Raw genomic sequence first — 21,306 nt, forward strand, 5'->3', positions numbered from 1 at the left:
TCTACAAGATCATTTTCCCAAGTCAATTCTGAGACTAATACTACTTGATCTTTCATCAAACAATTTTAGCGGTCATGTGGATGTGAGCCTCTTTTCAATCTTTCCTGTTTGAGTCTTTCGTATAATAGTGCAATCTCATTGATAATTAAAAACAACGTTAATGTTACTTTGCTAGGATCCCTTAGTACGTTACGATTGGCTACATGTGAATTAGAGTTTCTAAGATCTGCAAAGAAGCTTTCTGACTTGGATCTTTCTAAGATCTGCAAAGAATTCCTAATTGGGCATGGTCTAACTGGATGTTTCCATTAGGATCTCTTAATATATCCCAAAATATGCCGACAAGTGTGGATTCAATTCCTCTTCAGTTTGTACAAACTCTTGATTTGAAATCCAATTTGCTTCAAGGTTCACTACCAAATTCCATCCTTTACTGCTTCATATTTCATAATAATCTTAGAGAAGAAATTCCTCCATCTATTTGAAATTTGACATCACTGGTAATGCTTGATTTGGCAAGAAACAACTTGAAGGGATCAATTGCACAATGTTTGGGGGTAATATTAGCAACCTTGAGGTTTTGGATATGCATCACAACAATATTTCTGCGACTCTCCCAATGATTTTTACGATTGAAGGTTCATTGAGAAGTCTCAACTTGCATGGCAATAAACTAGAGGGGAAAATTCCTCCAACTTTGGCCAATTGCAAAGTCTTGCAAGTTCTTGATATAGGACATTGACACATTCCCGGAACTCTTTTCAAGATTCAAGTTTTACGTTTGAGATCGAATAAGTTGCATGGACACATTACAACTTTAAGAAGTGAAAACAGATCATCGATCTTTCTTACAATGCCTTTACAGGAAACTTAATTACCTACGAGTATGTTTAAATGTTTGAAAGCCATGAGGATAATTGATCAAACAATGAAGGCACCAATATATCTTGGAGAAAATTTATATTACCAAGATTCAATTACAGTTGCAACCAAGGGATTGGAACTTGAACTTGTCTGAATTTTGACTGTTTACACCACTATTGATCTTTCAAGTAACAACTTTGAAATAGGTATTCGAAGTATCATGGGATATCTTAGTGCACTTCATGTGCTGAATTTGTCTCATAAGAGATTTCAAGGTCAAATACCATTGTCACTTGTAAGATTATCTGTGCTCGAATCATTGGGCCTTTCGTTTAATCAATTTTCACAAGAGATACCTCAACAACTTGCTTCTCTTACCTTTCTTGCATTCTTAAATCTTTCCCACAATCATCTGCAAGGATGCATCCCTCAAAAATATAATTTGTTACATTTGAGAACAATTCATATGAAGGCAATGATGGTTTACGCGGATTTCATGTTTCAAAATGTTGTGGTACAGATAGGGTAGAAACAACAAATTATACTGTCTGTGGACTAGACGATGAAGAAAGCAATTCTGAATTTCTGACTGAAATTCTCTCTTATGGGCAATGGAAGTAGACTATGCATTGGATTATCCATAATATATTTCATGATCTCAACTGGAAATCTGAAACGGCTTGCAAGAATCATTGAAAATTTGGAACGGAAGTTCATTATGCGAAGGAGAAAGAGGGAGCCAAGTCTAAGGAGGAAAGATTTCATTTCACCTATGCAAGGTATAATCTTTTTAGTTTATTTTAACGATAGGTTTTTGTTTTAAGTTATATAACAATAGCTAAACTTGATCTATAGAAAACATATTTTACATCTGTTTGACTCACTATCTTATTTTCCAGCTTTTCAGATGCCAAGAATAAGAAGACATTGGTGTAATGGATTTGGTTTTTCATATGTTCCCCTTCAGTCTTTACTTTTTGTTTGTCATTTGTGTTGATCTTTTATTTTCATTTTTATTCTGCTTCATGACCTGATGATGTCAGTATTAATCTAGCTATTTGATTTGAGCTTGTAAAGATACGATATTGGGCTAACCGAACCTTAAAATTTATCTCATAAGGATAGAATGTTCAAGTTCATATATGCAGGAGCTTAAACTGAACTCTGCTACTAATTAAAGAAATAACATATAAGTCTTTCTCAATCCCATAAAAGAATAATTGTCTAACTCCTCTTTTGTTATATTCTAGGTGTTTTGATGATCCTCACAAATGTGGGGACCTGGTTCCTGGCAGAGTGCTCTCGTCCAGATACAAATGAGGTACAGTCATAAAAGTTGTCATGTCAGGTGGTAGGTAAAACGTGCAGTATCCTACACCAATAAGAAGAGCGGACGAGATTGTATGTTTCAGTATCTCACAAATGCAGGGACCTGGTACCAGGCAGAGTTTCCTCCATCAGATACATAATTGGTTACATCTGTAAAGCTGTCACGTCAGAGATTGGTAAGGCGTCAGTGTACTACACCAATCAGAATGGAGGAGGGTGTTTCTCCAACGGATAATAACTCTTTATGTTTGATACTTTTAGCATGACAAACACCATATTATATTCATTCATCCAAAGAAGGAAGTCAACCAACAAGCCTTTTCAAGAACTCATATAGAAGTTTGTAAGGGACCTGGTACCCAAAAGCAAGGGACCTGGTACCCGCAAGACTGTGACGTGAAAAGGACGAAAAGACAGCTGTAGAAAAGCTGTCATCTCTGATGCGGTAGGTGCACAACTTTTTCAACAGCAGGCCTTCAGCCAATGGGATGACTTCAACGAATTTGTGGGAAATTATATTATCTCTTTCCAACAAACACAAATTTAAGACTTGGCAAATTAAATTTGGATTTTCTCTGAAAATTCACAAGCTTGAACAGAAGGCTATCTTCAAGGAAGAACATTGCTCAACTCAACAGAAGGACCTGATAGAGTAAAGAAGAATCTTTGTTGTATTTAGAGCTTTGTGTTTATGTACTTACATTGTAAATCTGTTCCTAATCTATAAAGGATTTAGATATTTGTTTTTGGTTTGTAAAAGTCTAAATCAGTTAAGGTTAACTGATTTAGTGGGCAACATTGTTTTGTTGCTTAGTTAAATTCTAAGTCATCTAGAGTTAGGTGGTTTAGTGGGCGGTGTGGTATCCGCTTAGGCTCTTCAAGTAATAGGTAGATTACTTGATTGCGAGATTAATAACTTTTTCTCACATTGATTGTAACCGGGTTTCACTTTTGCTTGAGAAGATTAGTGAAGACGGTTGTAAATCCTGTGCAACAGGTCATGGTTTTACTCCCTTGAGCAAGGAGGTTTCCACGTAAACTGCTTGTGTTGTGTTCTTCATATTGTTTAATCTTCTGCACTGTTTTTGCTGTGTCAAGGGACCTGGTCCATTGACTGGTAGTTGACGCACATATTCCATCAATTGGTATCAGAGCAGGTGCTCTCTATCTGGTTAACACCAAGAGAGAAGTTCCTGCGAGAAATGACGTCACTACTGGATAAGCAAAGAAATCAGTCTCCCGCAAGACCTCCTCTGTTTGATCGTAAGCTATATAAATATTGGAAGATTCGGATGAGATACTATCTCATGGCTGAGGACAGTGAAGTATGGGATGTCATATGTAAAGGTCCTTATGTGCCAACTATGGAGGTTAAAGATGGAGAGGTCACAAGAGTCATTCCCAAAACTAGAAAACAATATAATGACTCAGACAGACTATTAGTCCAGAAAAATCATAAAGCAAGGAAACTATTGATGTGTGGCCTTAGTATAAATGAATACGATCTGATTTCATCTTGTGAATCAGCCAAGGAAATTTGGGATCTGTTAAAAACAACTTATGAGGGCACTGAGGAAATAAGGAAATCTAAGCTAGATCTCTTTTCTACTCAGTTTGAAGATTTCACCATGAATAATGGTGAACTCATTCATGAAGTGCGCACCAGATTCTCCAACATCACAGATGAGCACATGTTCCTTGAAGAACCTGTTCCTATTGTCAAGACTGCAGATGGTGAAGACAAAGAAGGGGACCAGGTCTGTTCCAAGATAAGCAGAAGAGAAGTTTTCTTCAGGGCAATAAAAAGAGAAATGACTGCATGGGAAAAATCCTCAAGTGATTCTGATGATTCTGAAAACACAGATAATGGTTTTATGGCAAAGTCAGACGAGGAAGATTCTGATGAAAAGGTAACTCTATCTTATTTCAAGCAAAACTTGAATACCTTTTCTACTAGTAAGTTGAGAAAGTTGGCTGTTGTATTACTTGATTTGATAAGTGAGATGAAAGATGAGAAGGATCTCGTAAACAACAACCTAGATATCTCTCAAGATGGAAAAATTGCATTAGTTGCCCAAATATCTGATATTAAAAGTCAAATGCTTGTTCTAGAAGCTGAAAATCTAGAACTGAAGAAAAGGATGAAAGGGGTAACTAATAAAACTTTTAAAGGAAAGAATGAGGCAAGCAGCTTGCAGCTGGAGCTTGAAAATAAGCTGCACACTGCTGAAATGAAGACCAAAATTGCATTAGAAAGAAATCTTGAGTTAGAGAGGGACCTGGTCCGTGTAAAAGAGGAACTGGAAAAATCTCTCAAATGGACCAATTCCTCTAAGATCCTTACAAATATACTCGGTCAAGGAAACAACATAAAAAGAGAACTGAGCTGCAAAAGAGACTGTCCTGCGCTTAAAGATTGTGGAGAAAGATCATCAAACTATTCCAGACCACGGAATAGACTGAAGAAGGGACCTGGTTCTGTGTATGGTCAACAAAAGAACTTGCAGAAGAAGGGACCTGGTCTTGCTTCTGTTCCTAAGTTGAAAAATATCAATCTGCCTCACTGGACAAAGAATTCTCTTATCACTCCTTTATCCGCTTACTGGGAACTTCAACTGAAGTGGGTTCCCAAGGCTAACACGTGATATGACATTCTTGTGAGAGGAAGTGGCAACAACCAGTGTCGATTCATGAATGGTGGATGCTTAAAGCACTGAACTTCCTCTCTCTCAAGACACTTCAAGGTGGAGGTGTCTCTTTTGGCGAATGGCAAGAAATGCTACATTATTGGTGTAGATTTGTGATGAATGAAATGAAGCTAAGCTCTTATCAGATAACTGTTTTGTCACAAACTTGCTCTCTCGGTCGATGATTTTGATAGAAAAGAGATGCAAGAACATGTATATTGCTGATCTGTTTACTGCTCATTGTGATAGTCTCACTGAACTTAGTGCTCAAGGTATGAATGCTGAGGTATGAGTAAGGAGACGTGCTCATGAGTGTTGCTTTTCTGCACAAACCTGTGTCAGGGGACCTAGTCCAAGTATGCATAAAATGATATTTGCAAATGACAAAGGTTGTGACTATGATGTTAAGGAGAAGCAGATCAGACCTTCTTTAGGCTTATCAGGGGTATACTAAAAATGATCATGTGTTTATTGATGCGTCTAGAAGATTTTAAAAGTTGCAAGGAAAGAAGTTTCTGAGATAGAAGAGTTGCTTCAGAATCAGAGAGATGGTTTAAATAGCGAGTTTGCTGAAGAACATCCTCATGAATCCAACAATCTCAAAGAAGATGATGCAGATGATTAACCTGATGAGGGACCTAGTTCTCTAGATAGTGCTGAACAAAGATGATGCAGTTCAAACTGATAATGTGAATTTTGAAAGGGAGAATGAAGAAGCTAATCAAGCTCAGTTTGAAAGAAGCAAACTCTGATAGTCGGTTCCCCAACAAGCTGATCGGTTGTCCAAGTTTCTCAACAATGTATTCAAGAGAGGTAAAAATGTCAAAAACTCTTCTCTTTGAATTCAATATGCAAGGAACTGCTGATCATTCAGGTACATATTGATGATGTCATCTCTGAGGCAATCTTTGAGGTGTTGTGTAAAGAGAAGCTTTGTTAAAAGGCAAGATTAAATTGCTCTTTCATCAACTGAGGCAATAAATGTAGCAAGTGCAGGTTGATGGGTTCAACTCTTGTGGATCAGGAAACATCTTGAAGCTCATAAAGATCTGACTGAATAAATCAAGATGATGATGGAAATGCTAAAACCTTCTTGAATGGATCCTACCTGAAGCAATCAACTCTTTCAATGACTATGAAAAGGGAGCAGGTATCCTTGGTTTTCGGTTATGTATGTTTTAGCAAATTCAGTTTCATACCTTTTGTAGGTATACAAACATGAAAAAGGGGATGAAGAAAAAGAGAGGTCAGGATAGATCTAGGCAATGACATTCAAACAACAGAGAGGGACCTGGTCCTTTCTCGAAGGTTAGAAATATTAACATTGCGGTTTGAATTATGCATGAGAGCCATTGAAATTGCCACATGTCTGTCCTTTAAGAATCTGACTGTTGTCTCATCTTTTGAGTGCCAAAATGATACCTTATTTTCTCTTTCTTTATATTCCATATTTCTTTCTATTTCCCTAGAAAAATCAAGTTGCCTTCCAAATATCAAGGTGCTTCGAAATTTTCTTTTCTCTTCTTTTAAAACACACTTCAAATTGTTAACCCTTTGATTCTTGCTGGAGAATTCTTTGATGAAAATGTTTCAAGTGTGAAGAGGGATCTGGTTCTCCATGAAAAATGAAGAAGTGGAAAAGATGATGCTAAAAAAAAGGGAGAAGTTCATATTCTGAGAACTCAAAGTTTTCTGAAGAGGAAGGTGTGTAAAAAAGAAAAAAAAAGAAAGAAAGAAAATCTTCTAGGTTCCTCAATTTTTGATCTATTCATCTCGGAGGCCTTGAGATGTTTGTGTTACCAATCTTTCTGTTATGAAAAACTCAGGCTGATGTTGGAAGCTATGACAGTTGATCGTGTTAACATGAATATTGAAATGGGTTGTTTAAAAGTCCAGCTTCTGAAACAACACTATCAGAGGGACCAGGTGCAAAAAAAAAATAAAATTGGCAGCCCTAAAGGTTAAACATACAGGTTGGGCTGCACATCATGTTGTAGGCTAAGAGAAAATTCTTGAAATCTTATGCTAGGGATATGCTCTACTAATTCTATTCTTTCAATCCCTTGCCTCTAAACCATCCCTTCTCTTCCTACCTCTCTATGTTAGTCCTCATTTATCTCTTGGACGATTGTTCTGGTTTTCATCTGTAATCATACATGCAATGCTTTGATGACTGATCTTTCGTTTATGAATGTTAAATGTCTTGTTTCTACTGACTTGTCTCATTACTTTATGCTTTTTTACTCATGCTCTGTGTTGCCCAAGTGGCCATGAATTTGCAAGAACTATATTTCTGTCAACTTGGTTTACTGCTTTAACCCTTTTTTGTGATGTCAAAAGGGGGAAAGTTGTTAAGGTAAGGTATGAGATCAATAGTGTTATAACTGCTTGAAGAAGACATGGTCACATCGATAGGAGGAATCAATGGTAGCTACTTGAAAAGATATGGTCCTGCTGATAGGGGGAATAATGCTTGCTATCTGACGAGGACCTGGTCCTGTCGATAGGGGGAAGAAGATGTTTGTCATCATCAAAAAGGGGGAAGATAATATGTTGATATTTTGATGTTTTGACAAACTTGAGGGATGATTAAACTCCAGTTACCCCAAGAATTCTTTTTGATAAGGGGAACTGATGAATAAGTATGTCATCATCAAAAAGGAGGAAAATGCTATGTTGATATTTTGATGAGTTGACAAACTTCGAGATGATGAAACTCAAGTTAACCTAAGAATTCTTTTTGATAGGGGGAACTGGTGAATAAGTATGTTATCATCAAAAAGGGGGAAAATGTTAGTTCGAAGTTAAGATGATAGCTCGAACATGATATGAAGTTTTGATGATTTAACAAACTTACCGATCTAACAAGGAACCAAATCCTTGTTATTGGAACTACTGACAATAAGATGAATGATAAACCCAATGTGAGGTATATTTGTGTGCTATCATCAAAAAGGGGGAAAATGTTATATTCTAGGTGTTTTGATGATCCTCACAAATGTGGGGACCTGGTTCTTGGCAGAGTGCTCTCGTCCAGATACAAATGAGGTACAGTCATAAAAGTTGTCATGTCAGGTGGTAGGTGAAACGTGCAGTATCCTACACCAATAAGAAGAGCGGACGAGATTGTATGTTTCAGTATCTCACAAATGCAGGGACCTGGTACCAGGCAGAGTTTCCTCCATCAGATACATAATTGGTTACAGCTGTAAAGCTGTCACGTCAGAGGTTGGTAAGGCGTCAGTGTACTACACCAATCAGAATGGAGAAGGGTGTTTGTCCAACGGATAATAACTCTTTATGTTTGATACTTTTAGCATGACAAACACCATATTATATTCATTCATCCAAAGAAGGAAGTCAGCCAACAAGCCTTTTCAAGAACTCATATAGAAGTTTGTAAGGGACCTGGTACCCAAAAGCAAGGGACCTGGTACCCGCAAGACTGTGACGTGAAAAGGACGAAAAGACAGCTGTAGAAAAGCTGTCATCTCTGATGCGGTAGGTGCACAGTTTTTCCAACAGCAGGCCTTCAGCCAATGGGATGACTTCAACGAATTTGTGGGAAATTATATTATCTCTTTCCAACAAACACAAATTTAAGACTTGGCAAATTAAATTTGGATTTTCTCTGAAAATTCACAAGCTTGAACAGAAGGCCATCTTCAAGGAAGAACATTGCTCAACTCAACAGAAGGACCTGATAGATTAAAGAAGAATCTTTGTTGTATTTAGAGCTTTGTGTTTATGTACATACATTGTAAATCTGTTTCTAATCTATAAAGGATTTAGATATTTGTTTTTGGTTTGTAAAAGTCTAAATCAGTTAAGGTTAATTGATTTAGTGGGCAACATTGTTTTGTTGCTTAGTCAAATTCTAAGTCATCTAGAGTTAGGTGGTTTAGTGGGCGGTGTGGCATCCGCTTAGGCTCTTCAAGTAATAGGTAGATTACTTGATTGTGAGATTAATAACTTTTTCTCACATTGATTGTAATCGGGTTTCACTTTTGCTTGAGAAGATTAGTGAAGACGGTTGTAAATCCTGTGCAACAGGTCGTGGTTTTACTCCCTTGAGCAAGGAGGTTTCCACGTAAACTGCTTGTGTTGTGTTCTTCATATTGTTTAATCTTCTGCGCTGTTTTTGCTGTGTCAAGGGACCTGGTCCATTGACTGGTAGTTGACGCACATATTCCATCATCTTTTATTCAGGCCCAACCAACCAACGTGATAATCCAGTAGTATAAAATGGGAGGAGTAAATTTTTTTAAAGCCACGTAATATCTTTGAAATTAAGAAATCAGTTCTAGAATTTCTTTGATTCACTAAATATAGGTATATTGATGAAAAGGATAATTCTACACTTTTCATTAAACGATGGGATATATATGTATCATTTTTTATGAGGGATATAGCTAGCCTCTCTGAATCACAAACTTGAGGAATATATATATATATATATTTGTTGTTATAAATAATTTGTATTATAGTGAATGTTAATTATGTGGAGTCCTTCTAGGATATGGTTAGGAATCCTACTTGGGGACCAAGTAAGGTTTTCCCTATAATAAAAGTTTTTCTTTCATTGTAAATAAGATTTGTGAAAGATCAATGAATCCTAAATATACTTCAAGATGAATAAGAAATCTTTCTCTTCTCCCTAATTTATTCGTCTTCTAATTTCATATAGTTTCATAACACGTTATCAACACGATTGTTCTATTCTTAAAGAATTATGTAGAAGACGGAAAAAGTGCGAAAGAGATCTTGCATAAGTTATGCAATAAAGTTCTTATATCTTCAAGATATTATTTATTTTATGTTATAATTATTTATGTAACAGATCTAGAGGTATCATCTAAAGTAAGTATTTAAAAAGACTTATCAACTTTCTATACGTTTAATTTTAATCGACTGGGAAGAGGATTCCTTAATTTATTTTAATAATTAAATAATCACAATTTAGTGAAAGATATGTTTTCAATCTTTATATGAGGTATGTGATCTACTAAACTATATCTATTAACTGCTAGTGTTGATTATAAGAAATCAATATTCTCAATTTTGTGTGTAATTATAATATGTGATCATATTAATGATCATCAAAAGTGATAAAATTGCAATTATTTTGAAGGCTTGATGTTGAGCCTCATTGTGGGTAAGACAATAAATTTAAGTTTTATCACACCAAAAAAATAAAACGATGGATTTACGTCAAATCACACCAAGAGGGTAAGATATCAGGAGTCATGATGCTTTGTGATGAAAGATTTTGAGTTTAAGTCCCTCATTGATTTATGGCATAAGATGTTGGGTTTGAGTCTCAATGCACCATATTGATGATATAATGATGACTAAGGGAAATAATGAGCTTTTGATAAAATTAGTCATGAAATATATCTCGTTGAAGCAGATTCATTCCCCAAAGTGAATGTAGCAGTGCATAAATGTTTAAAAGAAGACAATTGATTAAATGATGCACATGGATATGGAATTAGGAACTAAGTTATCAAAATTTGATGTACTTAGATGATTGTGTCCTATGAAGTATGAGAGCCTTTGATAAATGGTAAAAATACAAATTTATTCTTTAGAGTGAATGAGGTGTAAGCCACCATGCTAGACGTGGAAAAGATCGCAACCTTGTTGTAAATGTGGTATCATCAAGATTGTCTCTGGGCAGACATATGTTAAAGAAAAGTTCCATACTTTATCTTTTGATTTTTTATGGATCATAATTAGTACAATTGAGACATATTCTAATACTAATTCAAATACTGTCTTACTTTCGCATGATTGTATGGGACATCATGAGTCTATAATGATGAAGTGAATTATAGATAATTTGAATAGACATCCATTAAAGAACCTAAAGATTCTTTTAAATGGTGAATTTTCGTGTATTGTTTATCAGCAAGGCAAGTTAATTGTGAGACCATCATATATATATATATATATATATATATATATATATATATATATATATATACTAGTCTTTGCTCACGTGCAACGCACTTGTACCCTATTAATTAATATTTTATTTTTTTAAATGACACAAATATAAAATATATAAATGAGGCATAAAGTAGATTTTTTAGAAAAAAATAATCATAAACTTGAAACAATGAAGGGTGACATGTATACTCCAAATTTTGTGAATTAATTGAAACGTCAAGTAATATTACCCTATTATCAAATATAGATATGAGAACCATATATTTATGCACTGGTCATTTGTATTACATACACTTGTATTATATATATTCATGACTTTTCAATTTAATTGGTACCATAAAAGTGAGGCTCAACCATATTATTTTAATTGTTACCATAAAAGTGGCATTACTACGATGACTTTTTGAAAGTTAATGTCTCTATGATCATATACTATGTGTTGACAGTAATAACTACATTTCTTAAAGGATGAAAAAGTTCGTCAAAGAACCAAAAAAAATTGAAATCCCAAGATAAAAAATAGAAAACTATCACATAACGTATAAAATTGAGCAATACCTCGAGAATACATTTCAAAATTACTAAAAATAGTCAAAAAAATAAATATAAAGAAACATTCAATGATACAACGTATGAACAAGACCACACAAAAATAAAATAATAACTGTGTAAACCTCTTCTAGTCTAGATTGAAACCATAATGAGGCTAAGCATATCAAATACCACAAAACCAATAAAAAAGTTGATATTCAAAGAATACATCAAAATCTAATATTAAGAAAGAAGAATCAAAAGCAAATAACACTAAAAAGATCACACAAAATTAACAAATTGTATTACAGATTTTTAGCACAATTTGATGAAAACAAGATCAGAAACTTAAAGAAAACATATTAAAATACAATAAACAAAATCAAGATTAAATAAATAAAATAATAAAAAAGAAAAAACATAAAGATTTAATATGAATGAAATTACCTTTAGTGTCTATACTACTTCTTGTATATCTTTTCTCTATTAACAACAAAAGCTGATAAAGAAATAATCACTGACACAATCCCAAGTCAAAATTAAATTAATTTTGATAAAGAAGAATTGATATACACATTTATTAAGAAAAATATAACTTTTGGTCTTTCCTCTTCTTGTAACTATTTCCCAAAAGAATTTGAACCATTGTGTCTAGAGGCATGAATTTAAATAAAAATATTATCAACTTTTAAGTTGAGAGTTTCATGCATATAATAATATATGATATATGCCCCTTTTTTTCCTTTTCAAATAAAATTTAGATATTTAAAAGTTACAGATATACAAAAATTACCATAAATCAAGACATGGAGAGATCGTATACAAATTGAAGAAAATGAGTTTATTAACTCACCATTGAAGAAATGAATCTGGACAGAAATTAGAGAGAAAGGGAGAAGAAGATATTATTGATTTCCGAAATTCTGATCTCTACAATTACTTCAATACAATCATTTATACATATTGAGTAACTAATTATTTACATGACACACTAATTGAGATAACTAACTAGTAAGTATTAACTAACTACACTAACGAATTAACTAACTATATGAAAGTCATTGTAGCTGCATAAATAATTGCTACAGTCTAAACAAAACAATGTGAACAAAATTTTAACACCCCCCCCAAAGCTGAACGGTGCAAAATATTAAGCACACCAAGCTTGCCTAAAAGGTATGGGTGCAAAATATTAAGCACACCAAGCTTGCCTAAAAGGTATGAGTGCTGAGAATGACTCAACCCTTTTGTTAGTAGGTCTGCAAGTTGTTGCTGAGTGTGGACATAGGCAGTGTCGATGGTTCCTGCTTTGATTTTGTCTCTGATGAAGTGACAGTCAATTTCGATGTGTTTTGATATTTCATGGAAAACTGAATTTGATGTTAGTTGTATGGATGATTTGCTATCACTAAATATAGTAATAGGCATATGAATATTTACACCTAGTTCAATGAACAATCCCAATAGCCAAGTGACTTCAGATACAGTTGAAGCCATGCTTTTGTATTTAGCTTCAGCTGAACTTCTGGAAACAGCCTGTTGTTTCTTGGATTTCCATGACATCAATGAGTCTCCAAACTTAATTACATATCCTGTAATGGACCTCCTAGTATTTGGGCAGGCAGCCCAATCAGAATCACACCAACATGACAAAGTTACAGCAGGTTTAGATTGTAGCCAGACTCCTTGACCAACTGTACCCTTTAGGTACTTAATTACTCTAATTGCTGCTTCCTGATGTGACTTATTAGGAGATTGCATGAACTGACTTAGAGTTTGTACAACATAGCTAATATCTGGTCTGGTGAAAGTGGCATATAGTAGTTTTCCGACTACCATTTGATAAGTCGTAATGTCTCGAAGCACGTCATCTCCAGTATGACCATTTGCTAGATAATATTTAAAGGATGTTAATCTCACATCAGACAAAATAGGAGTAGAAGCAGGTTTGGCACCTGTTAGGCCTACTCTAGAGATGAGTTCCAAGATGTGTTTCCTTTAATTCAAAATTACCCCTTTTGATGATCTTAATACCTCAATACCAAGAAGAATTTGAGTTCACCAAGATCCTTCAATTTGAATTGTCTATGTAAATTCTCCTTTGCTTCAGTGATCATTTGTGTGTCACTCCCAGGGATGAGCAAATCATCAACATAAACTAGGATGATCACAATCTCTGCACCTTTCTTTAGAGTAAATAAGAAATAATCATGAACACTTTGAGTGAATCCAGCAGTCACCAAAGCATTAGTTAAATTCAAATTCCATTGTCTGGATGCTTGTTTAAACCCATATAATAACTTAAGCAACCTGCATACTTTGTTCTCCTCTGATTTCTTGAAACCCTCAGGCATTTCCATGTATATTTCCTCATCTATATCTCCTTGAATAAAAGCATTATAGACATCCATTTGTGACATATTCCAACCCTTTGGAAAAGCTAAGGCAATCACACATCTGAACGACACCATTTTTGCAACTGGTGAAAATGTATCATGATAGTCTAGTCCTTCCTGCTGACTGTATACCTTAGCTACTAACCTGGCCTTGAATTTTTCCACCTCACCACTTGCCTTGTATTTTATTTTGTAAATCCATTTAGAACCTATAGTATGCATCCCTTTAGGTAATTCAACTATTGTCCAGGTGTTGTTGTCTTCTAGAGCTTTGATCTCTTGTTGCATAACTTGAATCCATTCTGTCATCTTTAAGAGCTTGATGAAAGTATTTTGGTTTAATGCACTCTGATAAATTGCTCAAGAAAACCTTGCAACAAGCTGTAACTCTGTCATAACTAAGAGAGTTGGCAATTGGATGTCTAATACTACTTTGTTTATTCCCTTCATAATCTTTCATCCAAACAGGTTCTTTAATGTTCCTTGAGGTCCTTTTGACTGGTTGATTGTGAGTAGGAATATTTATAGTGGTAACCTCAATCTTAATAAGAGTATTAACACTGTCTTCATACTTCATAGTAGGATGAGCAACATTCTCATCAGGATGCACTTTTGTGTTTGTAGCATTATCAGTCTCATAATCTAGAATAGGAGTATCAATAACCTTTAATGGATAACTATAGATATCTTGTACAAAATCTGTGTACTTTGCAGAAAATGGGAATATAGTCTCATGAAACACTACATCTCTGCTCACAATGAACTTTCTAGACTTGATGTCAAGCAATATATAGCCCTTTTGCAATTCTGAATAGCCTAGAAATATAGTGGCAATATCACTTTCTGCAAATTTTTCTCCCTTAGGCAACACTGAAGCATAACACAAGCAGCCTATAATCTTTAGATGAGAAAGTGTTAGAATTTTGGAATGAATGAGCTCATAAGGACTTTTATTTGCCATGGTTGATGAAGGAAGTCTATTCATCAAGTAGACAACAGCCTTAATGCAATATCCGCAATATCTAATAGGAAACTGTGACTGAAATCTGATGGCCCTGACTATGTTAACAATGTGCCTCTGTTTCCTCTCCACCACACCATTTTGTTATGGTGTGTGTGAACAACTACTTTAATGAAGTATTCCCAGATCATTAAACAGTTGAATACATTGAGAACTAAAAAATTCAGTACCATTGTCAGATCTAACAACTTTAACATGTGCACCAAACTGAGTTTTTATCATAGAGAAAAATTTTTTATGGCTACAATGGTTTCAAACATCAAATGTAACAAGTGAATCCAAACAAATCTATTGTAGTCATCTACTATTGTCAGAAAATAATGATTCTTGTCTAGAGTAGGAGTCTTGTATGGTCACCATAAATCCATGTGAACCATATCAAAACAAGCAGAAGCTCTAGAACTACTACTAGGAAAAGCCAGTCTTGTTTGCTTAGCTAAAGGACAAACATGACAACTAGTAAGTACTTCATTGTTATGTCTGTGAACTAGATTTAAATGCTTCATGACATGTTGCGAGCAATGCCCAAGTCTTTGATGCCAAATATGAACATCTTGATCTGTCATATCTGCAGCCATTACTTGTTGTTTACATTGTCCAACTTTGTTTTGTTTTATTGTTGATTCTCCTTTGAACACATACAATCCTCCTTCTTCCTTATCAATCCCCTTCACCCTGCCACTGAAGAGGTCCTGAAAAACACAGAAATTAGGATAAAATGACACAAAACAGGACAATTCCCTTGTAATCTTGGACACTAATATCAAATTGAACTTGAAGTTTGGCACATGAAAAACATTTCTCACAATTTCATTATCAAATATAACTGATTCACCAGTATGATTAATGTTCACCCTGTCTCTTGTAGGTAAATGTACCTGATTCTTCTATGACTTATTCAGTTCATGACTCTTTATCAGTGACTCTTTGTATGTTGTTATGTGATGGGTTGCTCTTGAATCTATAATCCAGTCGTGTGAAACAAATTTTAACATTAAGAAAGTTGTAATACCTGCCATGTTGACTCTTCTTGGCTTTTATTTGTTCAACATGTCCAGTATTTGTTTGTACTCCTTCTCAGTAAATACTTATACCTTTGCCAAGTGTGCACAATCTCCTTCTCCTTGACTAGTTGAAGCTACTTCAGATGAGTCATAAGAATTGGAATCACTAGACACATTGTTGACAACATGTTGTCCTCCAAATCTATGGTTGTTAGATGTTGATGACAATCCTCCAAAGCCACCAGAATTACTAGTAGTGCTTCTATTAACATAACCTGCTTTCTTTCTTAGTCTCTAATAACTTGGATAACCAATTAGTTTATAGCAATTGTCTTTGGTGTGGCCAGTGAAGTGACATTACTCACATTTTCTTCCTTTAAAAAATTCCTTTCCTTGAGTCTTATTCACATTCATAACCATCGACTCTGATTTATCAACTACATTGGCCAATCATGCTGAATGTTGTATTTCATCCTGTATGATCATAGCATATGCTTGATTCAAAGAAGGTGACACTCTTTTAAGTAGTATTTGTCTATGAGGTTGATCATATGATTCATTTAAGCAACTCAAAAACTGGAATAGTCTTAATTGTTCAAGATGATTTGTATACTCTTTAGATTGTGGGCAATTGCAACTAGGATTTGGTGTCACAACATCATACTCACTCCATAGAGTTCTAAGCTTTGTAAAGTATTGTGACACAGAATCTGTACCTGGTATAAGTGTTGTGATCTCTTTGTGCAGTTGATAGACTCTCATGCGATTGACCTTATCGAACCCCTCTTTGAGATCTGCCCAAATTGAAAATGCAGTTGTGGCATAGACTATATCACTAAGAAATTCCTCACTGACAGTGTTCATCGGCCATGACAAAACGATGGGCATTGCAGGTCTCCCACTGCTCATGCAACTCATCCTTGTATAGAGCCTTGGTACAAGCACTAGTTACAAAACCATATTTCCTCTTACCTAGAAGTGCAATGCTCATAGATCTGCTCCACACACCATAGTTTTCAGATTCGGTCAATTTGATAGGAATCAACATTGCTCCTGATGAATCAGACTGACCAATGTACAGTGGATCACCTTGATCAATTCTTAAGATAGCCATTATCAAGCTTTGAATCATAGAGAAGAAAAAACAGCAAAGAACAACAAACTACAAGAGATCTGAACTCGAATAACAAACCAGAAGAGATCTAAACTCGTCTAGAAGAAGAACACATGATCAATCGTCTTGAACAGATCTAAACTCCATTGAAATCCCGCTCTGATACCATGAAGAAAATGAGTTTATTAACTCACCATTGAAGAAATTAATCTGGACAGAATTTAGAGAGAAAGGGAGAAGAAGATACTATTGATTTCTGAAATTCTAATCTGCTAAAATTACTTTAATACAATCATTTATATATATTGAGTAACTAATTATTTACATGACACACTATTAGAGATAACTAACTAGTAAGTATTAACTAACTAAACTAACGAATTAACTAACTATATGAAAGTCACTGTAGCTGCATAACTAATTGCTACAATGTAAACAAATCAATGTAAATAGAATTTTAACACTAATGCATGCAACAATGCGAGTATACATAAGATTAAAGGAGAAGCATTCATAGTTCCAAAATTAAAAAGAAAAATCTCAAGGTATAGCTGTATATGTACATCTGAGTCAACTAACTCACATAGATTGACCCAATATTTCATTCTGGTACTAGTTGGTTAAACTTAAGTTTGGCCCAATATTCCTATATGACGATCAATTGCTTAAGTAAGTTTGAAGGAAAATAATATTTTACATATGGAAGATTTGGTGGAGTCTTAGTGGGCCATACCGTCGTGAATGGTACACACACTAGCCCTTCGATGGGAGAACCATTATACAACCCAACTACACAACTTAACAAAAAGATAGGCATTTAAAAATACATAAGTATGTTTAAATGTCTAAAGAAAACAGGAGTTCCCATAAACTCTGAAAATCAATGTACCAAAACATCTAAAGTGCAACAAGTCTAAGAAAAGGGTACAATCCCAACCAAACATAAAAAAACATCTAAACAATAGTCTAAGTCCAAACATAATGGACTAAACAAATTGATGGACTCCGTGGTAGCCTGAAAGAATTAGCTCACCCTTGAAATCAGGTCTAGATCACTAATTTCTTAGGTGAGTTTATCTAGTAGACGCCTAAAGATGCCCTCTACTCAACAAAGAATGAGCAACTGCATTATCAGTACACAATCAATGTACTGAAAGTATGACGTGACTATTCCAGTAAGCGACACATACATAAGCATTCACAACAAAGTAAACATGACATGTACAAAACATATATACACATTGGTTATCATTTCAGTAGCAATGTACAATTACACATCCTCAATAACAAGTAGATATGACAATTCAATGGTCCTCTCAAGAACTCATACCTAAACTATTAGTGTGCCAGAACGTGACACCCGATCCCAATTAGTGTGTCAGAATGTGACATCCACTTAATTATAAGTATCAAAATGTAACACATGATCCCAGTTAGTGTGTCCGAACGTGACACCCTTCCATTCAACACAACCACAATCACAATCACACTCATATGTACATACATGTAATTATACTATCAAGTATTGAATCATGGTATACATTTGTTCGTTCATATTAATTTCATTAGGTCCGATCAATAAGGCCTCATTCACATACATGAATGCATTACAATGAGGCAATTACCAATATACATCGCGCAAACCTGAAATCAAACCATCATTTACCTGAAACCAAGCTTGAATTCCCCCAAAGACATTTGAATTTTCTTTTTTCGAATTTTTTCCGCTTGTTCGTGGTCTAAAATCAAGAATTTAATGCAAGGATTAGTAAATTAAGGTCTAGTTACCCGGATGATGGCAAACCCAATAACCCAAGACCAAATACATGATCCTATATAAGGTGCATCTAGGGATTTTTTTCCCACTATCAAATTCAGCCCAAAACCCTGCCTTAATATTTAACTAAGAATCTACGTTCTACGAATCGAAAAAATAGATTAGGGGAGTAAATTCTTACCTTTATCACCAAAAGTCATGGAAAACTGTCAAGAAATCATCTAGGCTGTCTCTTAAATTTCAAGAACGAAACTTGCAGGAAAATAACGTTTTTAGAGTTTTTTCCCCAACTTTATTTGCGACTAAGCCGCTACGGCGAACCCCTTCCCGCCACAGTGGATTACATGGAGATAGAGAGCCAGAATTTGAGTTCCAAACCCCCATTTCACAACAAACCTTTAACCCATGACGTTTAAAAACTACCATTTCACGCTAAGATTAGTTTCGAGAGTTTTACTAGCTCGAATTCGATTCAATAAAGTCGTACAGGTTACTTAACGTCTATCTACTTATGTAATCAAATCCATTATTAAATATTTCATTCATTACCATATTTTCGTAGACCTCGCATGACTCATATTTCTTTCACTTCTGGACCAGGTTAGAAATTTTCAAGTCGCATCCAAAAAAATTTTTGGCCAAAATTCTTTTTTCATTGGTTTTTAGTATCAACGAGAACAAGTCGTTGCACTTAATTTGTAAGATGGTGGTGACAGTTTTGAGGGTTTTTGAGAGGAGGAGAAGACTATTTTTGAAAATAAATAAATTAAAAGGGATTCTTAGTTTGTGATAGCGTCACCTAGACAGACCTGAGGTTCTCCTATGTGATTTAATTTAGTAAATATATGTATTCTATTAACCAAAAGTTAAGTATATATCACTTATTAGACAAGCAGAACATCCTTGCTCTACTCTTTTAATAGGTGTATAATGATTCCAAATTGTAAAGTTGAGGTTGTATACATGCCCTTTCATCATATAGTAACTGTGTCAATTTATTAATTAAGGAAACATTATTGTAACCGTGTCAATTTATTAATTAAGGAAATATTATGGTAACCGAGTCAATTTATTATTTAAGGAAATATTCTGTTAAGCGTATCAATTTGTATTACCGTTAACCATTTATCTCCTCTCTCTATGTATGTTTGTGTATCTGCAGCTTTCTTTTTTTCATTCTGCAGAACCCCAACTTAATCTTGTTTCTTGGCCATCGCTGAAAAGAAGCAAAATTTCACTTTTGTTTCTCTATTTGTTGTTACGACGAGTATGAATTCGGATCCTGCTCTGTTTCTCATACATGCTCAATACATTGATGGTGTCTTTGTCACTGATGATGTTGCTTCTCTGTTTCCCACAAATCCTCATCTTTCACAACCGCACAATTATCGCTCAACAAATTCCTCTCATCGTTATTTTGGTAATCACTTGGCTCCACCTAATAACTACTCTGTTTTCTGGGATCCATATACGTATGGTCATCAATTCAATATTGATGATTCCTATGTCACAACTGAGGATGTCAATCTATCAATAGCTGCAATGCAAAACCTTGATCGCAACTTTGGTACTCGTCTCAGTGGACAGCCATTTGATTATACTATGTTGCATGATCACACACAAGTAAAGAAAAGAAATCATTGTGCTGATAAAGTTGAAGAGATATGTTCCATATGCCTATCTGAGTATGTAAATGACGAAACAATTGGTACACTCCATTGTGGACACGAATATCACGCAACTTGCATAGAGAAATGGCTGCTGAGGGGAAAGAAGAATTGTCCAATTTGTAGATCTTCTGTTTAACAGAAACTTCACTCTTCTTCTTATTAACTTGTTGTTAGTCTTAGACATTGTTTTTATTGACCATCTAATTTTTTGTTCAGTTGATGTAATGATTCTTTTAAGTAATGTTTAGTGACTCATTTACCATTCAGATTTTAAAATATGAATATCAGATTAATCTTTGAACTTAACTCTGTGGCGCTATTTTAAATTTGTTAATACATATAAAAGCTTGGCATCATGTCTTTCCCTTGATGCATCGCTTAATTTTCAAGGTTGGGCATCAGAGTATTTATTTTGCGATATACTTATAGTTGCCCCCTTCTTAATCTTCTGCTCCACTCTTACAGGCTGATGTTGATGGAGATGGAAATTTTAGTAACGGAGAGTTTGTCGTTGGCTGTATCACTTCATCTTTAGAAAGATACCATATGATGAGCACCAGCACAAATCATTTTTAATTCTTGATAGAAATTAGAATGGCAACAGTATGACATTGACACTGATAGGGTCGGTTTTGTGTATATCTACCTAATTCTTTACTTGGTTCATGTATGTATATAGATTTCAAATGTCTTTTTGATACGGTCATACATTTCAAATTTACAGATGTCTCTTTGATTGATCTGTTCATATTAACACGTACCCAAAAGTCTAACTACCCATACATGGAAAAAGTCTCATCTCTCACATAAAAAAAAATAACCATTGGCCTACCAAATGATCATGGGTAAATTTAATGAGGATGATATGCACAACTATAATGGTTCTTTTTGCACCCTCCAACACTTCCAATATATTATGCCCGAAGCAATACAAGTTTGAGATGTTGATGATGGAAGTAGC

The 21,306-nt window shown here is 34.8% G+C and overlaps 1 protein-coding gene and 1 pseudogene across 1 annotated transcript; both read left to right on the forward strand.

The window, feature by feature from the left end:
- The first annotated feature begins 366 nt into the window (after positions 1-366).
- LOC138339041 (receptor-like protein 9DC3) lies at positions 367-2,078 on the forward strand (annotated as a pseudogene).
- A 1,317-nt stretch (positions 2,079-3,395) lies between these two features.
- On the forward strand, positions 3,396-4,838 carry LOC138338893 (uncharacterized). The gene has a single exon (XM_069289976.1). The coding sequence runs from the start codon at positions 3,396-3,398 to the stop codon at positions 4,836-4,838; it is 1,443 nt and encodes a 480-aa protein (XP_069146077.1).
- Positions 4,839-21,306: the final 16,468 nt, after the last annotated feature.

This window comes from Solanum lycopersicum, chromosome 10 (assembly GCF_036512215.1).
Source record: "Solanum lycopersicum chromosome 10, SLM_r2.1".
Lineage (NCBI taxonomy): Eukaryota > Viridiplantae > Streptophyta > Magnoliopsida > Solanales > Solanaceae > Solanum > Solanum lycopersicum.

Bases quoted from the DNA above. Each gene is read 5' to 3' on its own strand.
- LOC138338893 (XM_069289976.1), top strand. From the start codon at position 3,396: ATGACGTCACTACTGGATAAGCAAAGAAATCAGTCTCCCGCAAGACCT.